Below are 13,409 nucleotides of genomic sequence, written 5' to 3'. Positions count from 1 at the left end.
GAATATGGCAGGTTTGGGTATGGAGCTGTGGCTAGAGAACTGTCTGGGGCACTGAACTCTGAGAGCAGATAATAAGAAATGGATATAGTAACAAACTTCATCCTAATCCCTCCCTTTAAAAACGAAAGCTTTCAAGGGCTTCCCACTTCCAAAATAGCAAAAAAGGAAGAAAAAAAAAGTGTGTAGCACACAGCTTTGTAATACATGATCTGAGATAGACTGTGTATAACAAACTGTGGGCAGAAGCACTTAATGGAACTTTGTACAACATTGTTTATAGGTGTATCTTGTTTATTAAACTTATCAGACATGATTTGCATTAGTTTCAGAATCCTTAATGAAATCTTGATGCTTAATATAACATTGGTATTAAAATGTCTGCTATCCTTGCAAACAGCCTTTGTATGAATTTTAATATTTCTGCCAATTAATATATATTTGTAATTTATCTAAAAAACAAAACTGTTAATGATGGTTTTCAGCTTTATGTGACTAGGGTTGGTCACAACCTCTGAGACTCAGTTTCTTCATCCAGAAAATTAGAACAAAATGAAATAACCTCTAAGCTACCTTCTGGTTCTAAAATTCTAAATATCTGTGTTATCATCTCTAGTATGCAATCTCAGATAAAGTACTTAGCTGCAATTCAAAATATTTTCAAATTATCCTTCATCTTCAAAAATAAAAATATTTCTCTAAACCAGTATTAATACAAAGTATTCGAAGAGTAGTCCCCGCTCCACGAAAGCCCTAGCAGCAAAGAAGACACAACACAGCCAAAAAAAAAAACCCAGAGTATTCATTCATTCATTCAAGGAATATATGTTGAGAACCTATGTGGCAAGTATTAAACTTAGCACTGGGAGGATACAAAACTAAGCAAATAGATGTGATACCTATATTCATGAAGCTTACAGAGAAGCTGGGGAGACAAACCAAATAAACATATGCATAAATGTAATATCACATCTGTAATAAGTGATATGAAGGAATTAAAAGAATATATTAACAGGGAATCTAAGAGACTTACCTTAATGAACTGAGAGGAAGAGTACGTATATGGGCTACATAATTCTAAATCTGTCTAGACAGAAATGAGCATGGCATGTTCAAGGAACTGACAGAAGGCCAGTGTGATTGGACATAAAAATATTTAAAGTAGTTCCTTGGAAACAGAAATTAAAACTTCTAAAATACAAAAGTATGTCTAAGTTCTTCCAAAGATATACTCTAAGAATTATTTTCAAGAAAGCTTCAAAGCATCACAATAATTTCTAATGTTAAAAAAAAAAACAAAACGCTGTCCCATATCTCCCTGCAAAAGACCAAGTTAACTCTCATTGATCCCCTTCTCTTTTCACTTTACTGTTTTCAACTGCATAATAAAAATCACAACTTCTTTGTTCAACTTCGTTTACATTCCTTAGAAGAAAGCAGCTATAAGAATAAGAAGATACATGATGCTATTGCCCTGGCTCTGCCACTAACCTGTCCTATGGCTGACCTTGGTAAATGTTACCTGGCCACTTTGGGTCTAACGTTTGTTATCTGTGAAATAAAGGGAGTTCCAGAATTTCTTTTAGAATCCTTCTAACTCTAAAATTATGGTTCCACTGTAAAAATGCTTGTTCCAGTCTTGAAAACTGAAGAAAATGGACCAAACATCTCTGAATTCCACTAACCAAGATTTTGTTTGTTTGTTTGTTTTTGTTTTTAATTTTGGCTGCGTTGGGTCTTCGTTGCTGCACGCGGGCTTTCTCTAGTTGCGACGAGCGGGGGCTACCCTTCATTGCGGTGTGTGGGCTTCTCATTGCGGAGCACAGGCTCTGGGCGTGCGGGCTTCAGTAGTTGTGGCACGTGGGCTCAGTAGTTGTGGCTCAAGGGCTCTAGAACACAGGCTTAGTAGCTGTGGCACACAGGCTTAGTTGCTCCGTGGCATGTGGGATCTTCCCGGACCAGGGCTCGAACCTATGTCCCCTGCACTGGCAGGCGGATTCTTAACCACTGCACCACCAGGGAAGCCCCACTGACCAAGATTTTACTTGCCTTTAAGCGCTTTTGTATTTATACAACATTTGAACATTGTTACTGTGTTATAACAAACTACCAAATTTATAAAATTTACCCATAAATAACACCAAAGTTATCAAAAATACAGTTATATATTGTTTGAAACCTATACTTCCAACAAGACAGTAATACTTTAAACATGGATCCCTAAAATGTACAAAGTCAAAATCGACTTAGAAAGGCAGGAGGAAGACAGAATCATAATTCTTGAGAAAAGCAAAATTCTAGCAATAGGACATTCAAATTGTAATATGTGTATCAAATTTAACTTCCAAAAGAACTCATAAAAAATTAATATTCTAACCGTATGCTCATTCTAGACTTGGTGTCACTTTCTAGTTAACAATATTTCTGATATTTAATCTATTTCCAAATGGAAGATGTATATACGGTCATAACTTTTCTTTTTTTAACAAGATTATCCATCACTAGAATTCAACGTTTTGATATTCTTAATATGAAAATAAAAATTAAAGGACCTATAAATTTTTTAACTTAGCTTTATATTTCATAATTCATATTTCAGCATCTCAGAACACTTAAGAACAATAACAATATAACCTTAAGAAGCATCAATTAAGCACCCTACTTTATGTACAGTCTTTAATATCAAGGTTTATTTTAACGGACGGCATTGTGTCCCATTCCTTCCAAAGGGGCAACAAACCACAGAATCCAATTAGATTTTTAACAACAAACTACAGGAATACTTTAAATATTAATCACTCATAACATGGTAAACATTTACTAGGCACTATAAGTTCTAAAAGCAAAGGGGCAAGATTATTCCTTAAAATACATTTCACCAAGTGCCCAAGGTGAAGACTGGCAAAGTGTCAACATCGTTTCTTCCCTCACCTCCCACCAACACTGATTGATTCTAACACTGAAATGTCTTGTAACGTTCCCTATCACTCTATTCCCACTATCATAGCCCTACTTCATGATTTCAACATCTCTGACCTAGACTACTGTTAACAGTTTCCTAGCTGGACTCCCTGTCTTCAGTCTTACCCTGTTCCAATCCAGCCCCAATAGTGACAACCAAAACATCTTCAGCATTGCCAAATGTCTCCTGGGGGTCAAACATGTCCTGGTTGAGAAACACTGCATCAAGCTGATCCCTTAACAAGAACAGCACTTACTTTGTAAGGCTGTATACACAATCTATGTCCATGCAACAAAAAGCAAAAAATTAACTTACCTAAGGCTGAAACTTACAACCTTGACATTAGGACCACCATGCTTAAAAATACACTGACTCATAAAAAGAGCCATAATCACTCTCTCTTAAAACCCCTCTGGGGACTTCCCTGGTGGTCGGGGTTAAGACTCTGTGCTCCCAATTCAAGGGGCGCAGGTTTGACCCCTGGTCAGGAAACTAGATCCCCGCATGCCGCAACTTAAGACCCAGCACAGCCAAATAAATAAATATTTAAACAAACAAACACACACAAACCCCTCTGAACATGTGGACATAAATCATCATCTTACTTCAAGCCTGAATTATGAAAAGTCAGTATCTTCTGTCAAAGTTTAACCATACTATATACATATTTAAGCTTCTGGATGTTAGAAAATTGTGATAATTTTTAAAATGCCTTTTGTGCTTTGATAAATCAGTCTCCTCAGAAGTTGATGAAAACCTTCCTAAGCAAATTACTGCCTACCTTTAAGGCTGCAAGTTACTCTGCATAGTATTCTCGTAAATATTTCTAGAAAAAAAAAAAAAACTTAAAAAAACACTCGAATTCTTATACTTAAAAAAAAAAGTAAGATTAAAAAAGATCACACACACCCTTCTAATTTCCCATAATGATTATGCCCCTAACAGAAATCACCATTCAAAGATATAGCCAAGATAGAACAATACCTTTCAGAGGCGGTAAAAGAGAAAACGTAAAATATCTAAAAAAAAAAAAAGCCTTGGTCAGTGAAACTATTAAAGGCCAGGCCCAGCAGAGCTGTAATACCGCAGGAGAGAGCACCTCCTACCACAAACGTCTGAAATGTGAACATTCGGTCCAGAGGAGCTTACCTTCAGTCGTTTGATCATTTCGTCGGTGGTGATCTTGTCGGTGATCTCCTTTACCCCCGGAGGGTAAGCGATCTTCCCGTCGGCACTCACAACGCCACAGAGGGCAGGGGCAGGCTTCGGCTGCGCGGTCGAGAAGTCCATCCTGGGGGACAACTTTTCTTTCACAGTCCTCTACCGGCCTCTATCGGTCAGAAAACAAAAGTTCAGCGGGAAAGGGACGACTTTGTAACCTCTTTTTTCATTTCAAAAATCTCTAATCTGCAAAGGGCCCTTTCTCCCGGGAGGCCGGGGACTCGCGGCGGCCCCGCCACCCGCTCCTTCCCGGGGCTTGGATCCTGGCGGCCGCCGCGCCGCGCCCACCCACGCGGGCCCCTCCAACACCGGGCCCACTGGGCTCTCTGGCACCGGCGGCCGCGGGAAGCCCCGGGCAGCGCCAGGAGTTTCCCAGTCCTCCTTTCACAATGAAATCCACCCCCAAACACCGAAGTCCGAAGTTTGGCGGCTTTGAGAGCCCGGCAAAGCCCCTAAAGCCCCCGCTCGGTCAGAGAGAAGCCTCGAGTCCCCGCCCGGCCGGTCCCCTCCGGGAAAGGAGACGAGAGGCCTATAGGGCTCGGCTTAGGCCGCAAAACTAGGGACCCAACCGGACCCACACGCAGCGGCTTCTCCCGGGGACGAACGCCCTTGCCGGGCAGAGCTGCTGAACCCCAGGCGTCCCCGCCACACTCCCGCCCCTCCCGTGTCCCGCTCCCCACCCCCGCGGGAGGGGAAAACAAGCCGCCCTCCACCCCGAACCCCAAGCCAGGAAGCGGCTGACGCGGCTCCGTACTTCACATTTTGTTCCTTCAACTTCGGCTGAGGCTCCCCGGCGGCTTCTCTCGCCCCCGGCCACTCGGCGCCGCCGAGGCCTTACCGGCACCTCCGGGCAGCCCCGCCGGGCCTCGGTCCCGCGCCCCCACCCCCCACCCGCTCCAGTCTCCCCTTCCGTCCCCTCCCTCCACCAGCCGAGGGCGGGAGCCGAGCCGCCGCCGCCTTTACCTCCTCCTCATGCGGGCGGAAGGTGCATCGAGCGCCCGGGCCTCTGTCAGGTGGTTGCGCCGCCGCCCCTCTCCGGGCTGCACACAAAGCGGCTCCGCCGGTCCCGCCGCCGCCGCCGCCGCCGCCCGCCCCGGAGCGGCGCTGGGGCTGGCGGTGCCGAGGAGGAGCAGTCGCCGCGGGGGGAGACGCGGGGCGAGTGAGCGCTGGGCGGGGAGACACTGCCGCTCTCCGTCTGGCCGAGGAAGAGCAGCCTCGGAAAAGGCTCCTCCGGGAGCGTGTGCTCGTGTGTTCGCCCCGGAACCCCGGGCCCGCCAGCCGGCACCTCGCGCCGGCCGGGTCCGCCAACCCGGACCCGGACGCCCCTCGCAGCGGCGCGCCCCCGGCAGTCCGTGCTCCGGGCAGCCGGCGCCTCTCGCACCCACCGGTCGGTCACGCGAGCGGTGCGGGAGCACGCGAGAGAAGGGCGCGCGCCTCGCTCCCGCCCCTTCCTCCGCAGGCCGTGCCTCCGCCTCCCTCGGGCCTGAGGCGGTGGCGCGCGGGGCAGACAGCGCCGCCACCCGGTTGGCGCCAAGACCTGCCGCGGCGAACGCCTCCGGGAGGACTAGACCCAAAAGGCGAGCGGAGGGGGAGCCCGGCTGGCGGGAAGCGAACCGGTCCCCGCGGCCCTGTGAGGGCAAGCGGGACGAACAGGGCTTTATCTTATGCCGCGGAGATGAGTTCATGACTTTTGGGGTTCATCCTGAGGGACGTGGACGGAAATGGTTGAAAAACGGTGAATTACTTGGTGAAAATGAACTGATTTCCTCCCCAGGGACGGAGGATCTACAAACTGAGGAAAAGTTTTGCAACATGGTACAACGTGGGCCGCTCATTCTTGTTCCTTCTGACAGCCACCAGAGTTTGCCCTCCCCTCTTTAGATGTCTAAAATTAGTATTTTGAAAGCAGCAAAATATGAAAATAGCATTGAGTCGAGTAGTTCTTAAAGAAAGGTCTGAAACGTAGGATCCTGGGCTCCACTCCCAAACCTGGAGAATGAAGATCTATGAGACTGGAATCCAGAAATAAGCGTGTTTACAAATTAGATAGATGGCTCTTGTGAATATGGAATAATTCATTTTTTTAAGTGTTAAGTATACCGAAGAATAACTTTCTTTCATCCAAAGGAAAGCCCAATGCAGTGGTGTTTGAGCAGTTTAATGTAAAAGAAAATTGAAGCAGATGAACCTCAGAAGCACGTACATAATTTCCGAAAATGAAGTTGAAAAAAGAACACAATAATGTGAAATAGCAGGCAGCTCTTGAAACTGACCACTACCATAGTTTAAAATTATATTCGATTATTTATTTAAATTATTCTTGATGGATATCCATCGGTCTTTTCCACATTCTTTGCTTGATCTTAAAAATATTATAGGTGCTGGGACTTCCCTGGTGGTGCCATGGATAGGACTCCACGCTCCCAATGCAGGGCGCCCGGGTTTGATCCTTGGTCAGGGAACTAGATCCCACATGCATGCCACAACTAAGAGTTCGCATGCTGCAACTAAGGAGTCTGCCTGCTGCAACTAAGACCCAGCACAACCAAATAAATAAATAAATATTAAAAATTCTTTCTAAAAAAAAATATATAGGTGCTGCCCTCACTGAATTGTTTTTCAGGTATTCCACAAGGGAACAATCATCTTGGAATCTAACACACCACAGTTGCTGATTTGCTACAACTCTGCCCAAAAGTCAGAGCTTTGTTCTTGGGCATTTAGAGTAGCAGGCAGAATCCATTTAAGATTGTCTTCATCCAAACTATGAAATTGACCAAAACCTACACTCTTTTTAGGCTCTTCTCTCACATATGATTTTTAAAAATCTGTCACATTTAAATAGCTAAAGAGTGCTGCTTTTTGTTTTCATTCTTGCTCTAAGTAATTTACCCATAATTAAATGGAGTTTTGTATATACCCATAAGTTTTAATTTTATACAACTTATTACTTTTTTGATACTGTTTGATTTTATAAACACTCATAGGATAGTAAGCCCTAAGGATTATAACACATAAAAGTGTTGAATTTATATAATTCTAAAATTCAGGAATTCTGAAATTCTTGTTTTTACTTTCTTTTTTTAAAAGTTTTCACTTAGTGTAAATGATAAGAGGTGCATTCATTTGAGCAACAATTATTTAAAGAGGGCCTATTATGCAAGGCATTGTTTTGGGCACTGAGAAAAAAATCTGTAGTGGGGAAGTGGACAAAAATCCCTACCTGTTGTGGTAGAGCTTAATTTGTTTGGGGAGAGATAGACAAAAAAAATAAATAAATTGCTATGGAAGAAGATAAAGTAGAGAAGCAGGGGTGAGATGCAGACCACATATAACCTTTTAGGCCTTTGGCCTTTGGAAAGACTTTGGCATGTACTCTGAGATGGAAGTGTTTTAAAAAGAGAAGTGATATTATATGATTTATGTTCTATGCGCTAGGCAACCTTTGACAAATTAATCTTTCTGTACCTCATTTTCCTCATCTGTAAAACAAGGATAATAGTTTCTATTTCAGAGGGTCATTATGAGGGATAAATAAGTTAACATTTGTAAAGTGCCTAGAATAGTAACTGGTACATACTAAGCTCCACATAATTTTTTTTTTTCCTTTTGCGGTATGCGGGCCTCTCACTGTTGTGGCCTCTCCTGTTGTGGAGCACAGGCTCCAGACACTCAGACTCAGCAGCCATGGCTCACGGGCCCAGCCGCTCTGCGGTATGTGGGATCTTCCCGGACCGGGGCACGAACCCGTGTCCCCTGCATCGGAAGGTGGACTCTCAACCACTGCACCACCAGGGAAGCCCCCACATAATTTTTTAGTATATGTAAAATGAAAGAATCACTCTAGCTGCTGGGTTGAAAATAATGTAGAGATGCAAAAGTAAAAGTAGGGTAACCAAGTATAAGACAACTGCAAAAATCCCAAGGAGAGATGGTAATAAGAACTGGGTAATAACAGTGGAAGTGATGAAAAATGGTACAAGAAAAAGAGAGGAGTCAAGAAAGCAAGGATGGCTCCAAAGTTTTTGACCTGTGTAACTAGAAGGATGATCTTACCACTAACTGGGATGGGGAGGACTGTGCTTGGAACAGATTGAGAGTCAGAATGTCTTTTAGAATCTAAGCTATTTAAAAGTTAATTTAGGGCTTCCCTGGTGGCGCAGTGGTTGGGAGTCCGCCTGCCGACGCAGGGGACGGGGGTTCGTGCCCCGGTCTGGGAAGATCCTGCATGCGCGGAGCGGGTGGGCCCGTGAGCCATGGCCGCTGGGCCTGCGCGTCCGGAGCCTGTGCTCCGCAACGGGAGAGGCCACAACAGTGAGAGGCCCGCGTACCGCGAAAAAAATAAATTAATTAATTAATAATAAATCAATAAAAGTTAATTTAACAGTTACTCAGCTCCTGCAGTGGGTAAGGCATTATACTAGGCCCTAGGGAAATATTTAGAAAACAAGAAGGCAAAGTCCCTGATCTTGACAGGATCAGAGTCTAATGGAGGAATCACAGACATACAACGAAGCATAATCAAGGCAAGGGTGTGATTTATATTATAATAGGGATTTACATTATATTGTCTGGGAGCCTCGGAAAGGGGTGCTATGGGAACTTCCCAGAGGAAGGGGCATTTGAGGCTGGGCATTGGAGGGTGAGTTGTTGTGGTGAGTAGTTTTTGTGGGGCGAGCAATAGTTAACAGAGATAACCACAAGGTGAAAAAAGGCCTTGAGGTAATTAAGTGCAAATTCTTTTTGAGGAAAAGACTTTGATGTGATTAGAACAATAGTTGCATAAAAGAGTAGCTTGGCTTTGTGAGACTTATTCTACCCCCACTTAATTTCCATGAGCCCCTCTCCCATATACAAATGTACAAGCATACAATCTATGTACAAAATGGCATCCAATGCAGCTTCAGGACAAATCCCTAACCCCCTATTTCAATCATACTACCAACCACAAATTCTTCCTACATAGAAATTCTAGATCCAAACTCTAGGGCACTGCAACAGTGGAAATGTTCCACACTTGCATTGTCCAATACTGTAGGTACCAGTATAAAACACCTGAAAGGTGGCTACTACAATGAAAGAACTAAATTTTTAATTTAATTTAATTTAAAAAAATCTAAGCAGCCATTAGTGGCTACTATATTTGACAGTGCAGCTCTGGAGTGAAAAGTTTGTAGGAGTGACTGACAGAAGATGAGGGTAGAGGATAAACTGTGTTCACCCTGAATGCTGCAGATGTTGAACAGAGTGGTAGTTTCAAAGGATGAATTGGGGTAATAGGAGACTAAAGACGTTTATAGTGAAAGTGAATTAAGGTAAAAATACAACCAAACAGATAAAAATGAAAAAATATTTAAAGCAGTTTTTAAAAATATGTTTTTAATTTATCTGAAATTCTTTATTCGCTTTTCAATTTAAAATGTAACTAGCTAATTTATCCTGAGTAATTTCACAGATTAAACATTTGAATCTTCTATATACCTCTGGTCACAGAGAAATTTTAACAATACATCATAATTAGTGTGAAACTAAAAAAATTGTACTTTAATTTATTTAAGTGTCTTTCCAGATATCACTGACAGCTTAGCTAAAATTTAAGTATATTTAGGCATAGGATAATAACATATCTATCTATAGTGAATGAAATGAATTTAACATGTTTCACTGATGACTGATGGCTAAAAATATGAAGTCTGAATCATTTTAGCCTAGTGTGACCAAGATGTTAATGATTAACTTATTTGTCATGGTAATATAAAGACTTTATTTGAATCTTGTTTACTACCTTAGACTCCATGCACATCTCTCTTCAATTTTTTTTTTTTTTTTTTTTTGCGGTACACTGGACTCTCACTATTGTGGCCCCTCCCGCTGCGGAGCACAGCCTCCGGACGCGCAGGCTCAGCGGCCAGGCTCACGGGCCCAGCCGCTCTGCGGCATGTGGGATCTTCCCGGACCGGGGCACGAACCCGTGTCCCCTGCATCGGCAGGCAGACTCTCAACCACTGCGCCACCAGGGAAGCCCCTCTCTCTTCAATTTAAAGTGTGAAGGCTGACCTGCATCATTAATTATATTAGCTTTCTTAAAATTGTTTTATCAAAATTAAGAATTATTTAATGAGCAGGGACAGCAAACTAAAGCTAAATATTTTCAAGTATGAAAGAAACTACAGATGTAAACAACATGAGTATATCTTAGTGACATACTATGATAACCTATTTATAAAGTTCAAAAGCAAAGATCAGGATGTTGGTTACCCCTGGAGTACAAGGGAAAGCAGGGAGCACAGGGGAACAATATGGGAGAATGAATACATAGGCAGATATTTTCTTGTTAAAGCTTTACTTTTGGGTGTAGTGGTGGCTTCATGTACGTTCATTATATGTTAAGCAAATGAATGGATGAATGAATGAGAGCAATCCATGGAACAAGGAGGGATGTGTTGTAACCCAAGGATTATGATTAATCCGATTCAGGTCACCTGAGGTCTAGAAGAGAAAAAGAGACAGACTCAAAAATTTTATATGATGATTTAATTTTTTTTTTTTTTTCGGTAGGCGGGCCTCTCACTGTTGTGGCCTCTCCCGTTGCGGAGCACAGGCTCCGGACGCACAGGCTCAGCGGCCATGGCTCACGGGCCCAGCCGCTCCGCGGCATGTGGGATCTTCCCGGACCGGGGCACGAACCCGTGTCCCCTGCATCGGCAGGCGGACTCTCAACCACTGCGCCACCAGGGAAGCCCAATACTTTAATATTTTTAAAAATTATATCTCCCAATGTCAAAGAAATTCTGCCCCCTTGATAATTTTTTTCTAATGGTGGTAGTAAAATGAGAAATTATTTGGAGTTACATTTTATATGAATGCCACTTTGCAGCCCTTCCTTAAATTGCTAGTATTTGGATGATAAATGATTATAAAACTAAAAGAATTGTCAGGGTAATTAAACTTTCAACAATCACATTAAAGTGTATTTTTATTATGAAGCTTGGGATGTCAGCCTCCTATTTTATATGATTAAAATAAATAAGAAAGTGGACTTCCCTGGTGGTGCAGCAGGTAAGACTCCACGATCCCAGTGCAGGGGGCCCAGGGTTCGATCCTTGGTTGGGGAACTAGATCCTGCATGCCGCAACTAAGAAGTCCGCATGCCACAACTATGAGTCTGCATGCCGCAACTAAAGATCTGCATGCTGCAACAAAGGATCCCACACCATGCAGTGAAGTTCCCATGTGCCACAACTAAGACCAAGTGCAGCCAAAATAAATTAATTAATTAATGAATTAAATAAAGTAAGAAAGTAAACTTATGATGAATACTTTTGTTCATTACAGTAAAGACAGAAAGATTCATTTATGGAAATGTATTAGGATAATCATTGCCTCCCCTCCTGCAAACTCTTTTCAGACAGTTGTTCCTATCCCAGTCCTATATATTTCCTCTCTCTCTCTCTCTCTCTCTCTCTCTCTCAGACACACACACACACCCCTGAACCAAGAAAATGCAGTCCACAGGCTGAGCTGAGCCAAACAAAATATCATGAGAGACGCTGTGAACTAAAACTCAGCAACAGATGGAACTTTCAGCTGAATTATATCAATGTAAAATAGTAAAGGTCTTCAGCTTTCTGCATGTGAGTATGCTAAGGAAAACTGAGCTGCCCTAATTTGTGTCCTGATTGTTCCATTTTTCTTAGGCTCCACATAAGCATTGTTTCCTTATGGTAAAATCCCTTTCACTTGAACTAATTTGAGTAAATTTCTGAACTTTAACCACCAAATATGACCTGATTTGGAATGAACAACTGTACTTCATGAAATCTTAACCATGATCCATGAACCTAGCTAGGCTGGATCAAATAGTACCCTCCAAATTAATGTCTACTTGGAACCTCAAATCATGACCTTATTTGGAAGTAGGAATTTTGCAGATGTAATGAGTTAAAATGAAGTTATACTGGATTAGGGTGTATCCTAAGTCCAATGGCTGGTGTTCTTATAAGAAGATATGCAGAGGGACTCCCCTGGCGGTCTAGTGGTTAAGATGCCACGCTTCCACTGCAGGGGCCGAGGGTTCGACCCTTGGTCAGGAACTAAAATCCCACATGCCCTGCAGTACAGCCGAAAAAAAAAAAGACATAGGAATAGAGACGTAGACGTAGAGAACGGACACGTGGACATGGGAGGGAAGAGGAGGGTGGGACGAATTGGGAGACTAGGTTTGACATAAATACACTACCATGTGTAAAATACATAGCTAATGGGAACATGTTGTATAGCACAGGGACCTAGGCCCGGTGCTCCGTGACAACCTAGATAGGTGGGATGGGAAGGTGGGGTGGGAGGGAGGTCCAAGAGGGAGGGGATATAGGCATACATATAGCTGATTCAATTCATTCTACAGCAGAAACTAACACAACATTGTAAAGCAATTTTACTCCAAAAAAAGAAAAAAAGACATGCAGGGAAGAAGGCCAGGGGATGGCAGAGACAAAGATTGGAGTGAGGCAGCTGCAAGCCAAGGAATGCCAAGGATCACCAGCAAGCACCAGAACTAAGGAAAGAGGCAAGGGAGGATTCTTCCCTTGAGCCTTCAGAAAGAGTATTACCCTGCTGACACCTTGATTTCTAGAATAGTAAGAAAATGAATTTTTGTTGTTATAAGCCACTGTGTTCATGGTACTTTGTTACAACAGCTCTAGGAAACTAACACACCTGCCACCAGCCATAAGTAAAATTTGTCTTAAAGTGGGTTAGTTAGTAGCTGTAAAGTAGCAAAAGCATTTTACCTTCTGAGAGACAAATTTCATCAGTCTCATTTTTGGACCTAATTTTTTTCGTTTGTTTTTTTTTTTTTTTTTTCCTCTTTTTTTTTTTCTTTTTTTTTTTTTGTTTGTTTTTAAAAAGAGCTATAGAACATTTATAAAGCAGTGAGTGACAGCTTACCTGATTTCTACATTTTTCTCAATTGCATTAAGTTTGTGAACCTTAATTTATCTCTAGAATCTACATTTTCATTTTTCCATTTTCTCACATTCTTAGGAAACAAGAACAATATGCAAGCAAATATTTAAATAATTGTACAACTAAGAGAAACTGCAGAAATGGGACTGTTGCTTGGCAGGCAGCTCCACCAAGCTTTGGCTCAAAGTATTCCTTTGTCAGCTGATATGGAAAAGTCCAAAATTGGAATTTTAAAAGCAGTGTAGAAATGAGAATATATAATGCA

General features: G+C 42.6%; 1 protein-coding gene across 3 annotated transcripts in view; it reads right to left on the bottom strand.

Moving 5' to 3' along the window:
• Positions 1-5,642, bottom strand: part of PDS5A (PDS5 cohesin associated factor A) — a 128,487-nt gene extending 122,845 nt beyond the window's left edge. Inside the window, exons 1-2 of one of the 3 annotated variants that reach the window (XM_029234868.1) lie at positions 5,144-5,642; positions 4,109-4,289 (exon numbers count right to left, since the gene is read on the bottom strand). In XM_029234868.1, coding sequence (XP_029090701.1) covers positions 4,109-4,249 — 141 coding nt within the window. In that variant the 5' untranslated portion in view covers positions 4,250-4,289; positions 5,144-5,642. Of the gene's footprint in view, positions 1-3,943; positions 3,979-4,108; positions 4,290-5,143 lie in introns of those variants that run through there. The other 2 variants (XM_029234870.1, XM_029234869.1) reach the window with 2 other exon arrangements.
• Positions 5,643-13,409: the final 7,767 nt, after the last annotated feature.

The sequence above is a fragment of the Monodon monoceros genome, unplaced genomic scaffold, assembly GCF_005190385.1.
Source record: "Monodon monoceros isolate NGI ecotype Baffin Bay Population unplaced genomic scaffold, NGI_Narwhal_1 Super_Scaffold_20, whole genome shotgun sequence".
NCBI lineage: Eukaryota > Metazoa > Chordata > Mammalia > Artiodactyla > Monodontidae > Monodon > Monodon monoceros.
This window is presented reverse-complemented; position numbering and strand designations above follow the sequence as displayed.